The 25,366-nt window shown below is 44.9% G+C and overlaps 1 protein-coding gene across 2 annotated transcripts in view; it reads left to right on the top strand.

Annotated features, from left to right (window-relative positions):
- mrtfab (myocardin related transcription factor Ab) overlaps nt 1-25,366 on the top strand; it is an 89,508-nt gene that overhangs the window by 14,335 nt on the left and 49,807 nt on the right. Inside the window, exon 3 of one of the 2 annotated variants that reach the window (XM_084323659.1) lies at nt 831-1,019. In XM_084323659.1, coding sequence (XP_084179785.1) covers nt 893-1,019 — 127 coding nt within the window. In that variant the 5' untranslated portion in view covers nt 831-892. Of the gene's footprint in view, nt 1-830; nt 1,020-9,161; nt 9,905-25,366 lie in introns of those variants that run through there. The other variant, XM_084323660.1, reaches the window with a different exon arrangement.

Here is a 25,366-nt window from a genome sequence, read left to right on the forward strand (position 1 = left end):
ACTATTAAAGAACTTGAACTTGAACTTGAACCTGTAGGAGTTGCTGTCCACAACGTCCAATCCCCACCCACTGGCTTTCCCACCCCCTAACACTGCCAATTGTGGTAGTATGACGACCAGCCAAGCCGGTAGCAACGCAGAGAGCTGGGCTCGATACCAGCATATCCTGCATTAGTGGCGAGCGCCTTGCCCACTGCGCCACTCAGCCGCCCTGAACTCTGTACTTTTGAGGGTACCGACCGAATTCACTGTGCCACATTTCGGTACCTAAGACCCGCCTATTTAGAAAATATTTAGACATCTAGCTCTTCTGCCCTTCTGCATTCACAGCCCTGTGACAACTCCTCTCACGAGTCATGCTGTTTCTATGTGCAGTGAAAACTCTGTGAGCAACGGGGCCAATGCGTCTGATTGATGCGTTTTACAACTGAAATAAATGATGAAATAACATTTATATTATGCTATTATTATCATGTTATTATCAAAGTACCGAAAAAAGGTACCGCCAGGTACCGGTATCGTATCGTATCGGTTCAAATGTGAACGGTACCCAATCCTAGTCCGGTCACAGGTTAGGCAATAAGGCGACGTGAAGTATGTGGATGAAGGGAATGCATGAGAATGCATGGTGTAAATCAACAACGTGACGTTTGTCTGCAAGACCGGTTGAAAGCATGGGTTGAATGGAAACCCCCAGAGAGAGATACCTCGCGTCTGCTGACCCCCAAGGGGAGGAGCTTGTGTACAGGGTATCACCATCTTGTGATCATGACTCTTATATTAAACATTGTTTCCCATTCATGTCTTTTTTTCTATTGATGCACACGCAGGCCTCTCCGTCACCCTGGCAACGCTGGACCTACGGGAGTGGGAGGAGCGGAGTCCCGGCAGCATGGCCGTCGCCGGGACGATGCCGGGCTCCGCCGCCAGCCCCCAGAGCGAGGCGGTGACCAATGAGCTTCAGGAGCTGTCCCTGCAGCCCGCCCCCAACCTGCTGCCACTGAGGGAGCGGAAGAACGGTGAGAGGCTTTCCTTCAGCTTGTCTTGTTTCACTTCCGCGTTCGCACAATAATGGAATAACGCAGAGAGCGCGGACGTTCAGCGCACTGAGTTGTGGTAAACGCGGCGCGGGAAATAATCAAACCGCTGGGGGACCTACATGTGACGTCTTGTCTCTCATGATGAGACACGAGGGATGGGCAAAACTCACAACATTACTATTCAATAGTCATTGGGATCTAATCGAAAAAATCAAGCTTCCACGTTAACGTATGGTTTCGTTTTTTTACTTAATAGCGAGCGTGAGATAATCTGACAAGCGAGCTAGCTGGCTGCTGTCATTGCTAACAGCTAACACTAGTGGAGCAGGCTAGGAAGAACGGGTGCTCAGTATCTCTTTTTACATTTTATATATTATCTACGTTATTCTATATCCATGTCTGCATCAACGCTTCTCACATCTAGCTAAAATATCAATGTTCAATGTTTTGGAGGCACTGAGGTTGTGACCAGGAATGGAGGAAAACAAACTAAGCTCCTAGCGTTACGTCAGAGAGAGCCGCTGTGGGGATAGATTTATCTGAAACGCAGATCGGTTGAGTAAACCTCAAGGTTTTCCACTGAGTGATCTTACTGTTACAGTATGTAAAATATGTTCAGTTCATCCCCACAACAACCCCTCCTCCAACCTCTAAACTTTTACTCATGACTGATAATTGATGAATAAACAAACGCAGTGTTTACAGTAACCTTGTAGGGAGACATCATCACTTTACAGCTCAGGGTTTTGGCGTTTTTCTGTCTTTAACTCGCCACCCGACCGCCAGTCCTTCCCCAGGGGGCGGACAGTTTGGGAACATGAATCTGGCTAAGCTAAACAGTGCACACACACGGCGGGGGAACGCGTTACATAATTCGAGGCAGAGAAGCTAGGAGGGAGGAAAGGGGAGAGAAAAAGCACAAGTTATATGGCAGACGTGTCTGCAGCTGAGCTCCACAGGAGGGGCTTCGGAGAGGACAGAGATTCACCCCGGCAGAGATGAACTGATTAGAGGGATGGCCGTGTGTAGTGCATGTTGGGGGGGGGGGGGGGGGGGGGGGTGTTGTGTGTACTCCAGTAACACAGTCTCATCAGAAAACGTAAATAAAGTACTTAATGGACCACAGGGGGAAAAGTACATAATGTACGTTATGTTATATTATATTGTATCGGCGAAAGCGTGATCAGGAGTAGACCTTAAAGGAACCCTTCGCTATGTGTAAAAAGCTGGTCTGATTTGCAAACCATTTTAAACTTCACTGTGAGCCACTGTGTTAGTGTGACATTAAGATAAGATATTCCTTTATTGATGCCATTGGGGAAATTCAGGCAGCATGGCGAGGGGGGAGGGGAGGTACAGGTAGTAGAAGACATACAGGTACAGGTCACAGAATTATAGTACAGTGGAGAAGTACAAATATATTCTTTTTATAAAAAAGGCAGTGTAAACAATATACAATATAATTAACTCTGGACATGCGCATATGGGCAACAAGGTGCGAGATGAGGGTATGTATGCCCTCTCAGTTATTTGCCCTACAATAAATATAGAACTATATAACCAAGTCCACATATTACTTTTACGCACAGTTATTGGCATGTTTGAAGGCTCACGGTGTTCCATTAAATATACCAATTGTACACCACAGATACCACAAATTCTTCTATGAAAGAGAGACATCAAGAGGTTTTGTTTCAGATTTTTATGATCAATTACTAACGTCCTCATATGAAACCCTCCACCTAGACTCCGTCTGGAGGAGAGATATACCAGACCTGGGAAGTGATTTTGATTGGCAAGAAGCCTGGGCAAATATTCGATTCACATCAAGGAACCCGGACCATCAACAAATCAATCTTAACTATATTCACAGGACATACTTGACTCCTATAAGACTGAAAAAAAATGGGTCTTATACAAGACTCCAAATGCTCCTTATGTACAAATGGGGACGAGGGGACATTTATGCACATGTACTGGGACTGCCCACCAGTTAAGATATTCTGGAAAGAGGTGACCCAGCAACTATCAAACCTCTTAAATTGGAATATACCTGTACACCCCTCTGTACTACTGCTGAATGAGTGCATGCTTACCAACTGTCCATCTGCAACACTACTATCACCAACATCTAAGAAGGGAGATCCCCCCTTGAATGGCCCTTCTAAGGTTTCTCTCCTCCACACTGCCTGTGGAGCTTTTTTCCCTATTGTTAGGTTTTAGTGAGTTTTTCCTTACCTTCGCGTGGGGTATGTCTGGGAGTGCTTGCATTCTTTCATTTATTTGCATTCATCTAAAAATGTTTGGACCTTATGGTGTTCTTGTTCTGTTCTTGATTTATTGTTATGTTTTCTTCTTGACTTGTTTAAAGAAGACCTGTACGGCCCATTGGGACATTAACGCGTGTTGTCGGGCCCTATAAATAAATTTGATTTTGATTTGATTTGATTTGATTTTGAGTGTGCAGTACATCCACAGCTAAAGAGATTGGTTTTATCGGGTATCACAGTGGCTAAAAAGCTGATGGCATCACGATGGTTCCAACCGGAAAAAATGTGCCGAAAGGTCTGGATTATTACATATCTCGATGTGATCTATCAAGAAATATCTACAGCTAGAATTGAATCCAAAATGACATTGTGGTTAGAAGTGGTGGAGAAAATAAAAGCTAGCATATAATGGTAATGTCTGGTTAGGAGCGAGGGAAAATGGATGGATTATCCAATGGGGGGTCCGGAAGGGGGGGGGGTACGAGCTGGAGCATATGTGTGTAGGTTTTTAGATAACAGGTATTAGGGGTATATCCTATATAAGACAATTAACTAAAATGTGATTTCATTGGATGTGCACTGACAACTAATGCTTGTATATCTTATCGTGTGTTGTCATGTTTGTTTATGTGTTTGTTTAAAAAATAATAAAAAAATAAAATACAAGAACTATATAATCTAATAATCTAAATCGAATCTAATATATAATCTCAAACGAAATGCTAAAATGCTAAATATATGCAATATATAATCTAATAATCCAATAATCTCAATCTAATCTAATATATAATCTTAAAATGCTAAATATATGCTCTGATGAAGTATACAGTATTCACATAAGGTGCGGCATGCATACTGTAAGTATATTGTCCTTTTTAGGTGGGAGTCGGCTACTAGGTTGCTAGTAGTTGGATGTCTGGCAGCAGTCCCTGCCCACTGTTGTGGAGCCTGATGGCCGCTGGTATGAAGGACTGGCCGAGGTGGTTAGTTGAGTGTCGGGGGGGTATGAGTCTGTGACTGAACGTGCTTCTCATCTTGACTAGCTCATCGTAGAGGGGCCATGAGGGATTCTCCAGGATAGCAGCCAGCTTCCTTCTCATCCCCCTCTCTGCCACCACCTCTAGTCTGACCAGCTTGACTCCCACCACGGAGCTAGCCTTCCTCACCAGCTTGTTCAGTTTGTTGGTGTCCGGCTGTCCGCCCCCCCCAGCATGCCACAGCATAGAAGAGGACGCTGGCCACTACAGACTGGTAGAATGACTGCAGCAGTCTATTGCAAACATTGAAGGACCCGAGTCTCCTCAGGAAGAACAGCCTGCTCTGTCCCTTCCTGTAGAGGGCCTGTTGTCCGACCAGTCCAGTTTATTGTTCAGGTGTACCCCAAGCAAGGATGTAAGGAACTTATATATGACTCCACCACCTCCACCTCCTCCCCTCGGATGGTGATGGGAATCGGGGCGCGCCTCTTCTTGCTCCTCCGGAAGTCCACCACCAGCTCCTTGGTTTTACTGGTGTTGAGTTGGAGGTGGTTGCTGTCGCTCCACCCCACAAAGCTCTCCACCAGGGCTCTATACTCCTCCTCATCGTTCCATATTGGAATTTGAAACTGTTAGAAATGCTAGTGGAAGTCGGTGACATTGTTAGCACGTGTAAGCAATGCTAGTGGAAGTCAGTGACATTGTTAGCACGTGTAAGCAATGCTAGTGGACGTCAGTGACATTGTTAGCACGTGTAAGCAATGCTAGTGGAAGTCGGTGACATTGTTAGCACGTGTAAGCAATGCTAGTGGAAGTCGGTGACATTGTTAGCACGTGTAAGCAATGCTAGTGGAAGTCGGTGACATTGTTAGCACGTGTAAGCAATGCTAGTGGAAGTCAGTGACATTGTTAGCACGTGTAAGCAATTCTAGTGGAAGTCAGTGACATTGTTAGCACGTGTAAGCAATGCTAGTGGAAGTCAGTGACATTGTTAGCACGTGTAAGCAATGCTAGTGGACGTCAGTGACATTGTTAGCATGTGTAAGCAATAGGGATGGGTACCGAATTCGGTACTTTTGAGGCACCGAACCGAAACACGTCGGTACTACCGAGTATCGAATCAAGTGAGAAACCAAAAAAGATTTTTTTTTTTTTTTTTTTTTTACTTTTTTTTTTTCATGTCAACGTTCACACGCACAATATATGCTTACCTAGGATTTGACTTGATTCAACAACAAAGCAGTCGGAGCAATGACAAGCCGAAAACTGTCGAAATTGTAGTTATTTGAAGTTTGGATTTTTTTTTGCGACTGAGGTAGGTAAATAAAATGTCTTGAGACTAAAGTACCGAAAAAAGGTACCGTTGGGTACCGGTATCGATTCACAGGTACCGGTACCGGTATCGGTTCAAATGTGAAAGGTACCCATCCCTAGTAAGCAATGCTAGTGGACGTCAGTGGATACCCTTTGCAATGTCTGCATGTCGCAGAAAAGTCACATTTCACACTGGTGCCACGGATTGAACCGACTCCCATTTGATCAGAAACGTAAACGGTTTCGCTCAGTTCAAGCTTCCGCTATGAGTTAGCAGGACTTTGGAGTTAGTTTGGGCTAGGTGTAGCAGTATAATGCATCTGGGACACACACACACACCTTGCCATAAGATATCAGTTTGCTACGCTGGCCATTGTTCTCCTGAGGGCGTTGGCCATCCTGTTTTCTGCAGACACATTGACCTGCATTGATTTGCTAGGACAGGAAGGGACCATACAGGAGCCCAACCACAGTATAGGGCTGCACAATTTTGGGAAATAATCTAATTGCGATTTTTCTGACAGATATTGTGATTGCGATTACATTTGTGATTATAATTATTTAATTTTTTTAACAGCCCCACAGAGGTTTATTGTAAAATGCGGCTTGCATCTGGCCTACGCGGTGGGTCTGTTTGGGACACCGAGCCTGAACATTTTTCTTTTTACCTGGGAATCGATACCGGTACATTTACATTTACATTTACATTTAGTCATTTAGCTGACGCTTTTATCCAAAGCGACTTACAAGTTCTGTGCGACAAGACAGCAAGAAGGGTATAACAATGTTCATCAAAGTGTTGCGTGTTACAGTGTAGGTTAGTTTATTAGGACAAGTGCATGACATTAAGGTTAGTCGGGGTTAGATTTTTTTTTTTTTTTTTTTTTTTTATCATTTCAGATAATGGTTGAAGAAGTGAGTCTTTAGTCGACGGCGAAAGATTGGACGGGATTCGGCTGTACCTTTTCAACGGTACCTTTTTTTCTGTACTTTACTCTCCCTCTCTGAAGTCTAAACTTCACAACACACAATCTAAAACCCCTTACCTCCCTCTCCCAAACTGTTCCTACAACAATAATTTTTATGTTGCATGATCATGTATATTTATTTAGTATTATAATTTTTTTTTATGTTTAAAATCAACATTATCTGCCTGGCAATCCTCAGTAAATACTATCAAACTCCTCTGATGTCAGACCAGATATGAGACGTGTGCACACACACACACACACACGCACACACACACGCACACACACACACACACACACAGAAAAGGAAAATGGCTTAAATGATTTTAGAATACTTCAGCTAATGAAGTTAAATGTTTATTATCATCAACTATCCAGTTCGTTTTTATAGTGCAACGTTTTTCTACTTAAACATTAATTGAACCAGTAGAGAGAGAGAGAGCCCCGCTCCCCCCCCCCCCCCCCGCCCCACCCCTTCCTTACTCAGCTCAGATGTTTTCTCTGTCTTGAGCAGGGTTAGCTAGGAACAGCTTTCTTAAGCTTCGCACCTTGGGCATGGAATGGGCTACAGGACCATTATCCACTTAGACACCCCGGTCTCTCTTGGTGAATTTAAATCTGTATTACATAACTTCCTACAAGAAGCATGTTGCTGCTTTCTGTAGTCGGGTCCCAACTGCAAAATTACTGTATTACCCTGTATTATACTGTCATACACTTTTACTATCATGTAGACTATTCTGCTTTGTGTTTACATGTGATGTATTGTATATTTTATACATACACTTTTATTATGTTCTTGTGTGATGTATCGTACATTTTATTGCTGTGTGATGTATTGCAAATGTTATTGCTGTCATCTTGGCCAGGTCTCCCTTGTATCTCAATGGGACTTCCTGGTTAAATAAATTCAAAAAAGTATTATTATTATATATATTTTTTATTGCAGGCTTTGTGATTTTTAATTGCATCATTTCAAATCGCGATTTCGATTTAAAATCGATTAATCGTTCAGCCCTACCACAGTATACAGTATGACCCTCTAGGAGACCGATACAGGAGCCACACCACCGTATACAGTAGCCCACTTGGTGTGTATAGTATGCCTTTCATGAAGTTGTGTGAAGCCTGATAATAATAATAGATGCAGGTTAACCTTCCCTACCCCTTCCACCATTGCCACACACACACACACACACACACACACACACACACACACACACACACACACACACACACACACACACACCGACCTAGCCCTGGGGCACCACTCCCACAGTTAAACCCTGCCAGTCCCTTCATTCTGCTAGCTATGAGCAGGCATGTTGCTGCAGGAACCCCTCCTTCTGTTGTGACACAAGGATGCTTTTGGAACACTGTTTCAGAGGCGTGCGTATGCGCATGTCTCTATCTCTGTGCTCACATGCATACATACGCACCGGTGAGATGGATAGGGAATGGAATGCTTTTATAGGAGAGCCTATCAGTTCTTTATATCTGCTTTCTGTCCACCTCGGTACCTGGCTACGATGTCGATGTCTCTCACAGCAAGTTATGCAATCTGCTGGTTACACGGAGTTCCTTCCTAGGTTAAGAGAGAGGGATTAGAGATTTATTGTTTGTGAGATGATGGTACACATGGTGCGTGTCTTTCATGTTAGCGGTCAGCTGCGGGTGCTAGTGTGTGTGTGTGTGGGCGTGGCCGCGTGGTTAAGGTTTGAGGAGCAGGGTTAGAGGAGCAGGGTTAGAGTTAGAGGAGCAGGGTTAGAGGAGCAGGGTTAGAGTTAGAGGAGCAGGGTTAGAGGAGCAGGGTTAGAGTTAGAGGAGCAGGGTTAGAGGAGCAGGGTTAGAGTTAGAGGAGCAGGGTTAGAGTTAGAGGAGCAGGGTTAGAGGAGCAGGGTTATAGTTAGAGGAGCAGGGTTAGAGGAGCAGAGTTAGAGGAGCAGGGTTAGAGGAGCAGGGTTAGAGGAGCAGGGTTAGAGGAGCAGGGTTAGAGGAGCAGAGTTAGAGGAGCAGAGTTAGAGGAGCAGGGTTAGAGGAGCAGGGTTAGAGGAGCAGGGTTAGAGGAGCAGGGTTAGAGGAGCAGGGTTAGAGGAGCAGGGTTAGAGGAGCAGGGTTAGAGGAGCAGGGTTAGAGGAGCAGAGTTAGAGGAGCAGGGTTAGAGGAGCAGAGTTAGAGGAGCAGGGTTAGAGGAGCAGGGTTAGAGGAGCAGGGTTAGAGGAGCAGGGTTAGAGGAGCAGGGTTAGAGGAGCAGGGTTAGAGGAGCAGGGTTGGAGGAACAGGGTTAGAGGAGCAGGGTTAGAGGAGCAGGGTTAGAGGAGCAGGGTTAGAGGAGCAGGGTTAGAGGAGCAGGGTTAGAGGAGCAGGATTAGAGGAGCAGGGTTGGAGGAACAGGGTTGGCAGGGGGAGTGTAACAGGCAACGAAGAAGGAAGAGAGAGAGGAGGAGGAGGAGGAGGGGGGGGGTAGAGGGAGAGGGGGGGAGGCGGTCTCTGAAAAAGACACTATTACATAACTTCTCCGAGAAGCAACAAGAGGAGAGAGCAAGGGAAGTCTGACGGAGAGAGCGGAGGTGTGTGTGTGAGTAGTTCTCCAGCAGGCCAGGAGCAGGAATGCGGCATGGCACCAGCTTGTTTTGTTTTGTTCTCTCGACATTGGAACCACTGGAGCCGCAGCGCAACCTCGTGCTCTTCTAAAGAGAGAGAAGAAGAAAGAGAAGTCTCTCTGGGAGGAGGAGGGGAAAAGAAGAAGAAGAAGAAGAAGAAGAAGAAGACAAAAGTGCAGCCGTTTAGAAACTAGTGCTCAAGGCTGAACCTGGTTGTTATCCAAGGAGTAATATAAGGGACACTACCACCACACACACACACACACACACACACACACACACACACACACACACACACACACACACACACACACACCTACACACACCTACACACACCTACACACACACACACAGCACACACACACACACACACAGACAGACTTACACACGCCCTCCCTCTCGGGGCGTGCACACACTTGCAGGCAGGCACGGTGAGGACTGGGTGCTGCCCAGAGCTAAGAAATGTGAGGGACACTGACACCACGCCTGGTCTGTGGAACACTAGCGGAATACCACCAGCAGCTGCGAGAGCAAAGTTTTTCTTTTCTTTTTTTTTTTTTTTTGGGTATTTCATTTTTCTTGTATAGCCTGGTCAAAGGCTTTTCCCTTCCTGGACCTCCCGTCCTCCTCGCCTGCCACCCGGGACTGATTTGGAGTATGGATCGTTAAGCGTGGTGGGGAGGTCGGCGTCTCTCTCCAGCATGGTGCAGAGGGATATGACTATATTCTCAGGTAAAGTTCACAAAGTTTTTTTTTCTTTTTCTTTTTAGATATATATGATGTTTTTTGTATTACGGTGAGGTCGGAGTGTTGTCAGTGATGACGTCTCACCTGCTGGCATACTTTTTTAAAGTTTAAACGGCGTGTGTGTGTGTGTTCCTTTGCGTGTGTGTGTTACGTTAAAGTTTCACTGGCCGTCCTGTCATCTCAAGGCCAATTGATCTCAAACCCCGCCCTCCCCTCCTGATTGATGCTCCGTTTGTCCGAGGAGAGCCAACCATCGTGGAGGATCGGGTGGAGAGGGGGCGGGATTTGACGTGAGGGTCAATTGAGCCTCGGAGGAAAGGCACGGCGACCCAAGAAACGCCTCACTTTTCCCATGACCTAACTTGTTAGAACCCGTTAGAACTTGTTAGAATAAAGAGACTGGAAAGAGCTCGGATTCTATCGTTAAGTTTATTAGAAGCCGTTGTTATATGTGTGGCGCAGCGCCGGCGTGGCTTTTAATTGAAGTCCAAAGCGGAATGAATGAAGGAGCGGACGGCCAAAGCTCCGCTGCCAAAAACCTCGAGCTCCAGGTGCCAAAAAACGTCCAGAAGCGCCGAGAGGGTCGGGTCTCATGATGTAAAAACGTCCCTGTCATAAATGTGCCCGGATCCTTTTCACGGCGTGCAGGCTGCCAACAGATGTACTGTATCTGTTCCAAACGACTCGTGCAGGTTGTTAGGGGCTCTGGGGCGGGGGAAGGGTTAGGGCTGCGAGGCCAGCTTCTGGGGTATGGCTGCACGATTTTGGGAAATAATCTAATTGCGATTTTTCTGACGGATATTGCGATTGCGATTAAATTTGCGATTATAATTATTTATTTTTTTAAGCAGCCCCACAGAGGTTTATTGTAAAATGTGGCTTGCATCTGGCCTACGCGGTGGGTCTTATCGGGACACCGAGCCTGAACATTTTTCTTTTTACCTGGGAATAGATACCTGGTACCCAACGGTACCTTTTTTTCTGTACTTTACTCTCCCTCTCTGAAGTCTAAACTTCACAACACACAATCTAAAACCCCTTACCTCCCTCTCCCAAACCGATCTTGTATCTCAATGGGACTTCCTGGTTAAAAAAAAATAAAGAAATTGCGTTTTTTTTATTTATTTTTTGATTTGCTAATTGCGTCATTCCAAATCGCGGTTTCGATTTAAAATCGATTTAAAATCGATCGGGGGGTAGGACCAAGGCGGATGGGTAGGTGTTTGTTTGGTGGGTGGATCGGAATGGCTGATGGATAGGGCCCCTCCGAACAGTGACAGCCCCTCATCGAGAGCAGCTGTCGCCTCCGGCCGGACAGCGCCGCCATGGCTCTCTGAGGAGGAGGCCTGGGGGTCTGGGACGGAGACGGGGCTGACCAGGGCAGGGTGTGAAGGGAACGCTGCCCAGGCTTGCTGAATCACACCAGACCCGGGGGAATGTATTTTAGTGCCGTTACGGCCTCTCGCTTCAGAGGAGTGGGTCATTTCTGTCGGAACCAACTGTTCTAGAAAATAACTAACTCGTTAGGGCAGCTTGTCTCATGCGCCTTAAACCTCGTTTGTCTCCTCTGTGCCTGTGGAGATGGAGGTCCTAGAGAGAGGGAAGGGTTTCCAGTGTTTTGATTCTGTGGCTTGTCGCGGTGAGCGGGCAGGTCCCTCACCGTTTTCGGTTAGCCCAGTTGACTCAAAGGGATTTGGGAGCAGGGCCTTCCAGGCGGGGGCTGAGGCTGGGGCTAACGACCGTGCCGTGGGATACTCCGTTAAGTCCCTCGGAAAAGAGCTGATACTAGGATTCGGGCTGTCAGCCAAGCGAACCAGGACAGGACAATGGGAACATAAAGCGGGGTAGGCTAGCCGCACAACGATTCTGAGGCCCGAGATTCAGTCAGCAACGCTAGGCACCGGGGACCCGACCAGGGAGCAGGCAGGCAGGCGGGCAGTCTGGCCGGCTGGCTGGGTTGTCCAGAGCTGTCGGGACGGGAGAGAAAAAGGCAGACCGACTCATTCCACTCTCACATACCATAATAACAATAGGTGGTCTCGCTCTCTTTTGCATGAAGCTGCTGTGTCTTGTAGAGCAGCATTCACGTGGGCACAAAGGGAAGTGCATCCACTTACCATCTGAGCTAAACAAAGCATGTAACACTCGAGAGCTATATTTAGACGTTCTACGGTTACATTTGTGTAGCCAGCCTAACCTATCTGCCTAGCCTGGCCCAGGCCAGCAGTGTGTGTGAGTGTGTGTGTGTGGTTGTTCTAGCTGTTATGTAACCAGATGGGAGGCTGCCAGGACTATGGGCTCAAGCATGCTCTCCCAGGCCCTGAGTGGGAGAGGAGACGAGAGGGAGGTCTGAGATGGAGAGAGAGAGAGGATAAATAAGGATAGAGAGAAAGGAAATGAAAAAAAGACAAAGGGGTTGAATGAAAGAAGAACGGGAAGCGCGGGGGGGGGGGGCAGAAGGAGGGAGGAAGAGGAAAAGGGGTGGGGGGGTCTGTGTGGGTTCCATAGCAGGACAAGCACACAGCTGCAGCAACCAACCCCAACACAGCTGTCCTGTCTGTCTGGGACTCCGTTACAGCGTTCAGATAAACAGCAAACTGTGCATAACCCCCTCCGACTGGGATAGGGTGGGAAACGAGAGTGGGGGGGGGGGGTCGTCAACGGAACCCGCGTTTGAACACTTAACCAAAGTGCTTCCCTGACGTAGCCCAGGAACTATTTTGTCGATCAAACAATAATTGCACGGTCCAAGAGTGAGTGTCCACATTTTCCTGTTGTATAACGTATGCGGTCTCTTCTAAATGATGGGAGTAAAGATGCTGTATCGACCTTTTTTGTGTGCGTGCGCGTGTGTATACTATACTGTATGTGTGAGTGTGTGTGTGTGTGTGTGTGTATACTGTGTGTGTATCTAAACAGCCTTGCTCTCTCCCTCTCTTCTCTCCGTCCCGCTCCCATAAACACCAGACGTAAACATGGTGCACTCAACTCTCAACACAGTTGAAATATATTTATGCAACTTGTGAAAGGCTTCCATTTTTCATGCGTCCAGGACACGAGCGCCCGTTTGGCGGCCGGCGTGACTCACTGGGACTTCAGCTCCTCACACAAACACACGTACAAATCCATATACACACACACACACACACACGGCATGTTACCGTCGACATGCAGTTACAGGGGCCGGTGGTATCGCGGTGCCATCTGTATGTCAACACACACGCACAGAGAGCTTTGATTTCTTATCCAATAAAGAGCCGTGGATAATGAAAAGCGAGAGCCAAGCGAAAGACCTGTAGCCTAAAGCCACAGAAAGTGTCTTATCAGCCAACCCCACACTGCGATTCACAGGTCTGGTCTTAGCCACAGGAATAATAATGTTGAACGCAAGTTACACATACATGCCTACTCACGTAGCATTCTGATCTCTTAACACACTCTCACACACACACACACGTGCACATGCCGGGATGGGGAATGCACATGCGAACACACACACACACACACACACACACACACACACACACACACACACACACACACACACACACACACACACACACGGACAGACACTCCGAGACATGTGCAAATGTGTGTGTGTGTGTGTCCCTCGTTTCTCCTTGACTCTGTGCGCGCCTGTGAGAACACAATAGCCCATAAAATCTGTGAGTCATCGGCAAACAGCGTGAGCGGGGTGCTGAGCGTTAGCCGATGAATGCGCCGGGGGTCATTTTGAGCCGACCGGACACTTGACTGCCATTTGTTACCCATATGACAGACGCTATGCCGCGTGCAGAGAGAAGGATCGGCCGCTGAGAGGACAGCACGGGGGAGACGGTGGAGGCGGCGGCGTCGTCACCTAACCAGGCGCTCTGCAGTTGTCACGGAAGTGCGCGGACAAACGGGAAATCCCGTTGACAACGACAGACGGCGTGAACGGCGTCGGGGGGCCCGTCGGACCGCGTTCTGAAGGGAAAGCTGACGAGGCTTGTGTGTTATCTGGGTTTTATTCGCTCAGCCGGCCGCACGTGGCAGGCAATCTGCCCATGCTGTGGCCGTAGTAGAAGGACACACCTGTTTGCACTGTGACTAGGCACACTTGTTGACTTACTTTGACATTTGCATCCACTAGTGGCCAGTGGGTTTGAAAACACTGGATCTGTTTTTCACAAAGCAGATTGTCTGCACGGTAGCTGTTGTCTTTATCTTGAATGCGGTTTGCGATTTAAAAGGAACATTTGCCCTAAAACTGAATTTTACACTGTGCTCAAATTGCTCAATATCTATAAACGCAGACAACTTGTCTCCCTAAGCTAGAAACCAGAGCATCGAGACTTGGATCCATGATGTCACCAAGTGACACTGGAATTGGAATTGGTCCACTGACTGTTATTTAGTGACGGAATTTGTCCGAGCTATTGCATCCAATTAGTTTTAATTAGATGTAGTAGGGCTTACAACTTTGGATCAGAAGCCCATATCCTTGTAAAGTCACCATGGCTACTGTCATAGTGTCTTCATATCCCTGTAAAATCACTATGGCTACTGTCATTGTATCCTTATATCGCAATAAAATCACCATGGCTACTGTCATAAGTGTCCTCATACCCCAGTAAAATCAGTTTACTGTCATACTGCATAGTGTTCTCATATCCCAGTAAAATCACCATGGGTACTGTCATAGTGACCTGTAAAATCACCATGGGTACTGTCATAGTGACCTCATATCCCAGTAATATAACCATGGGTACTGTCATAGTGACCTCATACCCCAGTAGTAAAATCGCTATGTCATAGTGTGTCCTAGGAGTTGTTCCACTATTCATCATGACATCATCACCAGAGTCTCTCTGGTATCCATCTTAAGATGAAAACGTGTGCATATTCACAAATCAAAACTGAGCCCTACAGTATTATACAAACAACGTGAATTCTATACCGTATTACAGAAATAAACAAATTAAAATGATATTTCAAGGCGGATGTTCCCTCCTTTTTTTTATTTTTTTAAGGCAGTCAGATCTAGTGCTGTGTGAAATGAGGTCATCTCTCTCGCACACCGGGCCTGAAAGCCAGTGCCCGTTCCCTTGCTGTTATCAGTGTTACCTATCGTCAACACCAAGCCTGCCAGGGGCAACGCAGGAGAGAGAGTGATGAGGGTGGCATGGAGGAGACACAGTGATTGGGATCAGAGGTGAGAGGCTGTGAACCATGGAATGTACAAGACAACACAGCAGATGAGACCAGCCCCCCCCCCTAAATGAACACAATAATAATCCCCAGGATCTAAACGTAAACAGCTCCTCAGGTACTCGTGAAATGATTCATTAGCTTTATATTCGCTTGTATCGTACATTCCGGAGTTAACTCGAGAACTATTAGGAATGTCTTACCACTAAGTGTGTCTGGCTCTTAACCACCGAAACCTGCACGGACTACAACGTGTGACGTATATCATGCCAGTAAAAAGCTTGTTCCGACCGCCTCCACCCAAGTCTGGCAGCGCGGCTGCATTCAATAAATGTCCAATGTAGAGGAGCGTATGCAGCCACAAGGTGCACTGCGTACAGGCCTCCACATTGGAAATGAATTGAATGCAGCCGCGCTGCCAGACTTGGCAGGAGGCGGTTGGAACGAAGTGTATACTGCACCTTTTACTCATAGTATATATTCAGATTCAAATTATTTATTGCCTATATTTATTGTAACATATAATATAACCGATCGGGCATACAAACCCTCATCTGCATCTTTGTTTACAATGTTATTTTTCTCATATTTCTATATTCAGATCAAATTGTATTGCCTATATTTATGTCTTTCTACTATTGCCATACCTGTACCTCCCCTCCCCCCCTACCCAATGCTGCTATGGCGCTCAAATTTCCCCCAAGGGAATCAATAAAGGAATATCTTATAATATTATCTTACCTTAAATGGTGAGTTAAAAGCAGAATGGGTGAGTGGAGATGCCATTGTAATGACATCATGACAGAACGTCTGACCTCGCCACCTACAGTATTCCAACATGTTTTTTGGGGAAAGGAGAGGAGGGGGGATGAGAGGAGAGGAGGGGGGGGCAGGAGAGGAGATGGGATGAGAGGAGAGGAGAGGCTTGAGAGCAACGTGAAGGGAAACATTGGCAGGAAGGAACACAACGTACACATAAATAACTCCTGCGGTGTGGTAATTCTATCCAGTGTTTTCCTCAGAAGTTGCCTATTGGACATTGCTGGTGCTTTTGAAGTGTGACGGCGGTTCTCAAAACTAACTCACTGTTCTGCTCGGTCTGCCACATGGCACGGAAACCTGCTCCCATGTCCCAGACACAAACACACACACACACACACACACGTGTTTCTGTCTGTCTCTCTGTCTCTCTCTATGTCTCTCTCTGTCTCTCTCTGTCTCCGTCTCTGTCTTTCTTTTTCCAGGGTGTTTTTTTCTTCTTTCTTTCTCTGTCATGCCATGTTGAGGTTTAACCGCTGGACTCTCTCTCTCTCTCTCTCTCTCTCCTCTCTCTCTGTCTGTCTGTCTCTCTGTCTCTCTCTGAAAATCTCATTAGCTGAACTTTACCTCACCTATCCAGCTGTATCTGGTTCATATTGCTGCCCTGTGCTTCCCTTATTTCAACACTCCTAGCTTCTCTCTCTATATATATATCTATATATCTCTCTATCTCTATCTCTATCATCTCTCTCTCTCTCTCTGACATAACCATTCCATTACGTCGTCCCTTACCGCACTTAACCCGCAATTTTTGTGTGTGTAGCGAAAGACCTCTCTCTGTCTCTGTCTTTCTCTGTCTCTCTCTCTCATATATCAACGGTTTATAATTAAGTCTTCTCAGCAGACGACGTGATGAAGCGGGGGCCTCGTAGATGATGGGCGCTCGACATCAGCAAACAAACCGCTTGACCATATAACAAAAAAGACCCCGTTGTGACTCAGGTGACCAAGAACCTCTGTGAAATAGTAGTCTGTAATCCCCCCCCCCACCACCACCACCACCAGGTACAGCTGCAACATCAATGGCAGAGCAGTGGTCTTTGTTGAGGTCTGGCCCGTCTGACCGGTTTGTCTGTGTGTGTGTGTGTGTGTGTGTGTGTGGGGTGTCCCGGGAACAATCAACCTTTACAGATTGGCGCTGGGTCAGTGTGTTTTATGGGTGTGGCGGGACACCCTGGGCTTTGTGTGCCTGTGCGTGACACTTGCCTGCCTGGTGTTCTACACGTAAGGCCTTTAACTCAACACTCGGTACCGACCCCTGCCGTAATGAACCCCCCCCCCCCCCCCCCCGCTGGTGCTCTTGAAGCCCTAGGGTTTTTAACAAGGTACCTTGTTTTCAAGAGGAAGGGAGCGGCCCAACATGTTATTCCTTTGACTTGACTCGGAAGCAGCCTTTTCGGAAGCAGCATGCTGGGAGTCTCTACTAGAGGTTCCACTGAAGGAGTGGATGAAGGGCTGGGCGATATGGCCTAAAAATAAAATCCCAGATTATTTATAAAAAAATTCGATTTAAGATTTTAACCGATTTTTTTCTCTTAAACTAGAAACGCCAAGGAAATCATTCAAATAAGCTTTGTTTTTATTTGACACAAAAGAATGATCAAACCAAGATGAATTTCCCTATTGGGATTGAAGTGCAAACCTAACTTTCAACAATCTTCACTTAAAAAAAATATATAATAATATATATAATTAATATATATAAAAGGTTACTCTTGATCAAACAAAGATGACCCTATTGGGATTAATAGTGCAATAACTTGCTTTTTCACCAAACTTCACTTAAAACAAATAAAATTTGCCTCTTGATCATCAAACAAGAATTAATTTTCCGATTGGGATTAATAAAGTGCAAATCTAACTTTTACCAAACATCACTTTTTGTAAAATAAAAGGTGACTTAAAATCCCTTTTTTTTTTAATCTTTTTTTTTTAATCTTTTTTAATTTTTCAAAATCGTCCTAAATCATTCATTCGAATTAATCGATGATATCGATTAATCGCCCAGCCCTAGGATGAAGTTGAACAGTTCACAATACAGTAATGACAGTAGTGGTAGCCTAGCCATTGCTTGATTTTTACGTCATGCACACAAAGTGCCCAACCCTCATGGGTTGATAAGACACCAGAAATAATGTTGCAGTGTTCCATCATTATATCACACATTACATGTCATTATTTAAATACGGATTACTTAGATACAGATTACAGCTCGGTCTTAAGCAAAGTAGTCTGCCTTCTCTCCCAAGCTTGGTAAATAAAATCTGCTACAAAACTCAAGTTGTTCATATTCATCCTGCTCAAGAAAAATAACAAATCGAGGACGTTTGACTAAAAAGTACTTCCCTCGCGTCCTCGTAGACACCTCAGCTCACATACCAAACAGAGTCTGCCCTCTTCCTTCCACTACAGTGGTAGTGGTGGTAGTATGCAGTCAGCAGTATGCATTCTACAATATGATAATGATACAATCCCCGGAGTGGTGGCTTCAGTCCAGATGTTTGCATCCTCTGTTGGCTGTGAATAGACCTATTGTTGCAATGTACTGCTCAAGCTTCTCAGAGGACAATACAGGTCTAAGATCACTGACTGGGTCCCCTTGACCATCTAATGCATTAATCATAGGTCAACATTCATAGCCATTCAGTAAATAATGTGTCGGCTATAATGCAGACTTTTTCTCAGGGGATTCTACAAATGTATTTGCCTACAATGTTTTTTTTGGTATCCAGTCATCTTACTTTAAGATTAGATTAGATACGATTCAAATGTATGTCATCATACAGCACAAGTACAGTACAATGCAGTGTTTCCCATTAATTACCTAGACTGTAATTAAATACGCCACAGTCGTATTTAATTTTAATTTTTTTTAAATATTTGTACTATTTTTTTTTAAATATAAAGTTTGCCAATAGGGATGTATCAGTAGTATTTGCAGTGGTAGTAGTCGTAATAGTAATCCACTATATTTTTTTATTTTCAAAATAATAAACCAGTTCAACACAGCCATTAATTTCTTTGATGGCTCAAATGTATGCTCTCAGGGGTTCCCAAACTTTTCAGGCCGGGGCCCAGAAAATAAGGCGTCAGAGAGCCGCGGCCCAATGCACATCGTCTGGCTTTTTTTTTTTTTTTTTTTTGCCAGGCGACCGATTTTTTAAGCCAAATATCACTTCAATCCTATTAAGTTAGTTCAAGTTAGTTATTCATTTATATGTGCTATTTATGAGAGGGCTAACTTGTTGCAAAATAATAATGATAATAATAATAGCCTCATTAAAATACTATTGTTGCTTCGGTTGTTTTCAGCGTTTTATGTGCATAATTATTTAGTTTGAAATGTTCGTTGAAATAAGTAGATTTTTCGTTTTTGTTTATTTATTAAGTTAATATAAAACCATATAGTCACATTTTAGAATACAATAGAATATAATTTTAGAATACAACTAGAAACACTATCCTGGCCTGCTTCTAAGTTCAGTGGCCTGACAAAAAAAAATTTAAATAAAAAAAATTAAAATTAAAAAATAAAGTTTTTTTTTAATTTTTTTAAAAAAAATTTAATCATCTCGCGGCCCATCCGTGGCTGCACGCGGCCCACCTTTGGGTCGCGACCCCGACTTTGGGAACCACAGTCTAGTCCAGTGGTTCCCAAACCTCTCCTCGAGACACCCCAGCCGTTCCATGTATTTGTTAAATTCCACCACCAGCACACCTGATTCAACTAATAAAGGCCTAGTTAAGTTGAATCAGGTGTGCTGGTGGTGGAATTTAACAAATACATTGAACGGCTGGGGTGCTTCGAGGAGAGGATTGGGAAGCACTAGTCTAGTAGATTTTGTGTTTTGAGCATCATCATCATAAATCTAGCCTCTTTATTTTGCTCTCAAAGTGCACCAGATCGATGCATTTAACTTTAAAATGTACACAAAAAAAAAAGTTCCGCACAAGCACTGCAATGAAAAGAAGTTTGGCATCCAACCAGAGTGCAAATGTAACAGTAAAGTGCAATAGTGATGTACAATGTACACTACAGGTGATTATTAGTGAGTAAGAGTGCTAATCAGATGTATGTACAGAGTTGTAGTATTAATATGTACAGTGATACAGGAGGTATAAAGACATTATGGTAGTAAGTCATACTGGCCAGCAGCATAACTAGTAAGAGTAGCTAAGCGATATGTACAGATATAGATGTAATAGTATGTAAAAAGGATTAAGCTGCAGCGAAGACTACATAGCTAACGGTAAATACATTTTGAAAACAGTGTAGGATAAGAAGCCCATCTGATCTCCTTCCTTTTCAGTCCTTCCAAAAAGCACTTTCAACCGTGTTTTGTTTTTTGAGATGTCGCGACAGGGAGTAGAAAATGTTTGAAACTGAAAATCACTCCAAGCACGACAGTGGAGGTCAAGGCAGGGGGCGTAAAGTGTGTGTATTAGTTAGTGATTGTAACAGAATACATAACGCCTCGGCTCCCATCGACTTGCACTAGCATGATTACTGCTTTCAGAAAGGACTCAGTATGTGAGAAACCAGATAGGCTTGTTGAAAACATGGTCTTAACCTTTATTGTCCCTGCGACTCGCCTCCCGGGTCCTGATAAGAGACCGGAGAGAGGGAGGTAAACAGTGCTGCTGTTGAATCACTGCCAGAGGTGAACAGTGTTGGTGCTGGTGTTGGAACTCTGGCAAATTCCACAGTGGACCAGGTCGGTAAAACAGGAAGTGATGGAGGGTTAAAAAAAAACTAAAAACAAACACCTTCTGTTTTCCCTGCTGGAATGTTATAATGGCCGGCCTGGCTGCCGGTAGACCGTCCCTGGGTCTGGTGTCGTTGTGCGGTTGTGTTGTGTGTGGCCTGTGATCGCTCCTTACCCTCCTGTCTGATAGTAGACGTTCAGACTGCAGGTGCAAGTGGCCCAAATCGGCAGCAGTGTGAACAGTACAAATCACATGGCGTCTGATCTTTTCATTTTTGTTTTTGGGACACTTTTTCATATGTGGTCCTAAATCAGATACAGGTCTGATTTATTCGCAATGTGAACTCGATCTGAACAGTCATGTGACTTTCATGCAACTTTTACGTCACTCTAGATTGACATTTGTCACAATTATTTACGTTTTGAAAAACAAATCTGATCTGAGCAATAAATCAGAATTGAGCACTAAAGGTGCTCCCATAGTCGAGCACACGGACTGGACTCTGCGGAGGTCCACTGGACTCTTTGAGCCTTCATAGTCGAGCGGATCTCCGCGGACCAAATTCCTACATGTCTCGCGCCAGTTTACACCTCGCGGCAGTTTGTGTGACACCAAGTGGGCGCCGCGGACGTCCGCGCATCAGAAAATAGGAGCTTCGCACTTGGACTCTGCTTTGGGTCCGCTTTGAGTACCGTTTGGGTCAGCTTTGAGCCCGCGGGAGTCTGCTCCGTGTACGGTCCGCTCGACTATGGGAAGGGCTTAAGGCTCGCAGTGTGAACGTACTGTTACTGAGCTAATGTTATAATTTCCAAATTATCAGTAGGAAGTTGAACTACATACTGTATAGGCTAGGTGTAGGAATTTGACCAAACTATGAACTTTTCACAGAAAAGCAAGACAGCAGATAACCATGGTAACTAGGGGTGGGGGGGGGGGGAAATCGATACGTAGTAGTATTGCGATACTTTGCGTGGCGATACTGTATCGATACAGGGACGCCAAGTATCTATATTTAATTATTAATAAAAAAATAAAATAAAATATTTTTTTGTATAAGGAAGTTGCATTGTTCATTTCAATACCTGTAATAGTACAGTAGTCCACACACACATGGAATATGACTGTAATACAAACGGTTCAGTTTGTCAGGTACATGCAACACAGATTACAGTGTTTACATCTGTCTGCTTGAGAAAATACCATGTTCTGCAATAAAAATGATTGAAGTGAGCTGAACAGACTGAACTTTATTTTATTAGATAAAACATGTTGATAAAGTTTTACTTTGCAGTTGAAAAAAGGTAATAAATTAAATTTGAGCAATAAAAAAATATATATATATATCACAATATTTTCAGCGTATCGCAATATATTTAGTATCACGATAGTATCGTATTGTGATGCAAGTATCGCGATAGTATTGTATCGTGAGGTCTGGCGATTCCCACCCCTAATGGTAACCTAACCACTCCACAACATTCCATGCAAGGCAAAGATACACAGCACACTCAAACTTGCAACAAATGTACCTAAACTGCTTTGATTTATCAAAGGTCATACATCTGTGAAGACTCATCAAATGTCAAAACAAACACGTACTGTACATTTGAATTATCTGCTTTATTGAAATCTTCACAGCATTCGTTTGTTTATACTCCAGAAGTATGATATTTAAACTTGTTCCTCAAAATGAATGGAAGTGAATGACGAGCCTGACACCTGGGAGGAATGGTGGTGTTGACCGCTAGGTCACTAGCTTACTACTAGTAGATGCACTTACTGTACATAAGAGAAGAGACTTCCACTGAAGTGAAATATCCCTTTGAAGTGAAATATCCCTTTGAGCTCAGTAGAGACCCCCACCTGAACCTAAAGTAGAGATGATCATTGATTTTTTTTGTTTTCTGCAGCCAAGGCGTAGGGAAAACACGCCTGTAATTAGGTGGAGGTTAATCGCTCCTTGTTTTGGGTTGGCTTTTTTGAATCTCTTCTTTCTCTTTTAGGGCGGGGCTAAGGAGCAAGGGCTCCTTGATTCGAAGAGGTTAAAGGTGAATTCCACTCCGGGCCTCTCTTGTATTTATAGAACAGTCGCTTGACTACAGAGTAAAACAAGGCCAGAGGTCTCGCTAGAGATATAGCCCTAAACTGAAGGGCAGCCGTCAAAACAACGTCGGTCAAAGCCTGCCACTCATACCAAACTCGCACAAGGAGAGTTGAGCTCGTACTTCTGGTTACTCCGTTACCTGGCGTGAGAGAGTGGGAAGCTGATCGAGGTATCGGGAAATTAAATTGTTGTAGTTCTTCAGAACTGAGTGAGGGTAGAGCTACAGTAGGTGTAATATGGAGTATAGCTCTCCCAAATTAGCACCTCCCACTGCCAATGTTTCTCAGCTGAGATCGCTTTGGCCACATAGAGATAAATAATCAGTTGTGCCTCAATCTGGCAAACAGGTTTAATGTTGCGATGGAATTTCCCTCAAGGGTTTTAGACAAACATTATTTAGCAATGACAAACAATGGGAACTATTCGTAGTCATTGGAAGTGGTATTGGAATGTACTTCAGGAGCTGGTCGGGGGACATTTTGTGAATGTGTGTGTTATTCTGGGGAGGTTGTGTCTGAACTGAAACAGACGGTCTGTGCTGAGAAGGTCACAGCGGTTCCATGACACCGCCTCAGCACTGACCCCTAGAGTCCTCCTTGTGCTCTCCTTACCTGGGCTCCATCATCTCCAATCTCGCCCCCCTGACAGATAATATGCTAAGCTGGTGCAGGTGGGGGGGGGGGGGGGGGGGGTGTGATTCGCTGTGACTGGAAACTATAAAAGAAGAAAGGGTCACTGTGTAGCCCGTGAATGCACGTCAGTGCCAAGTGTGGGAACTTTCAGTTCCAGTTGAACGGGATCAGCCATCTCCTCGTCATTTAAACGGGTTATTATTACCTTGGATGTCAGAATCATCGGCAATGTGTTGCATTGTTAACTAGCTAACATTTGATTAATTCATTTTAAATACATTTGAATACGGGCTTCAATAGAACTGGCACCAAAGTCTGGCACCAAGCAGAGCATGGAACGCTAATATTTTGACATGGTGGTGACCCTTCCTTCTTTTATAGTTTCCTTGGTGTGACCCATCGAGGTTGTGACCTGAGAGTGGACGTGGCGAGGGTTCTGTTTATTTACACTTCCACAGGATTCCCCCGACTCTGTCTATCAACGACATCACCACGGAAAACGCAGCATCCTGTCTGCTCACACAAAATCCCCCCCCCCCCCCCGAAAATGTTTTTCAAGACAGGAAATAAACCCCTGATAAGAAGGTCCAAGGCCAAGTACTACACTGAAGTATGCATGGAGACAGAAGACTGGAGGCTGATTGCTTTGGCATAGGTTATCGTAACTATTGCACTAGGCCCAGTGGGGAGTTGTCTTTGAATAACCACTAATTGTGGATCACGAGATTACATCTTCGAATGGGACTCTAAACCTACCCAGTTCATAGCTTCTAATCTGAACCATAAAGCCACGGGGAGCCATGTAGTCATGCCACCCACTCACTATGGTTATGGTGCATCCTAGAACCATACAACCCCCACACTGTGTATTTACCCCCTGAGACAGCGTAGCGTCATTATGATGAGTAGTCCACAGTGTAGTCTACGTCATTATGATGGGTAGTCCACAGTGTAGTCTACGACATAATGATGAGTAGTCCACAGTGTAGTCTACGTCATAATGATGGGTAGTCCACAGTGTAGTCTACGACCTTATGATGAGTAGTCCACAGTGTAGTCTACGACCTTATGATGAGTAGTCCACAGTGTAGTCTACGTCATTATGATGGGTAGTCCACAGTGTAGTCTACGACATTATGATGAGTAGTCCACAGTGTAGTCTACGACATTATGATGGGTAGTCCACAGTGTAGTCTACGACCTTATGATGAGTAGTCCACAGTGTAGTTTACGACCTTATGATGAGTAGTCCACAGTGTAGTCTACGACCTTATGATGAGTAGTCCACAGTGTAGTCTACGACCTTTATGATGAGTAGTCCACAGTGTAGTCTACGTCCTTATGATGAGTAGTCCACAGTGTAGTCTACGACCTTATGATGAGTAGTCCACAGTGTAGTCTACGACATTATGATGAGTAGTCCACAGTGTAGTTTACGACATTATGATGAGTAGTCCACAGTGTAGTCTACGTCATTATGATGAGTAGTCCACAGTGTAGTCTACGTCATTATGATGGGTAGTCCACAGTGTAGTCTACGACCTTATGATGAGTAGTCCACAGTGTAGTCTATGTCATTATGATGGGTAGTCCACAGTGTAGTCTACGTCATTATGATGGGTAGTCCACAGTGTAGTCTACGACCTTATGATGAGTAGTCCACAGTGTAGTCTATGTCATTATGATGGGTAGTCCACAGTGTAGTCTACGACATTATGATGAGTAGTCCACAGTGTAGTCTACGTCATTATGATGGGTAGTCCACAGTGTAGTCTACGACCTTATGATGAGTAGTCCACAGTGTAGTCTACGTCATTATGATGGGTAGTCCACACAGTGTAGTCTACGTCAGACGTTGCTGGCCTCAGAGACCAGGTTAGGGCTCTCCACGAAATCCTCGGGTCAACTTAATAGTCACAGGATTTCACATCTGTAACGGTGTGTTTCCCGCATGCAGTCACACAGAAGGACCGCTTCAACCCCAGTGCAAACAAC

This window comes from Notolepis coatsorum (genome assembly GCF_963971535.1).
Source record: "Notolepis coatsorum genome assembly, chromosome: 10".
NCBI classification, from domain to species: domain Eukaryota; kingdom Metazoa; phylum Chordata; class Actinopteri; order Aulopiformes; family Paralepididae; genus Notolepis; species Notolepis coatsorum.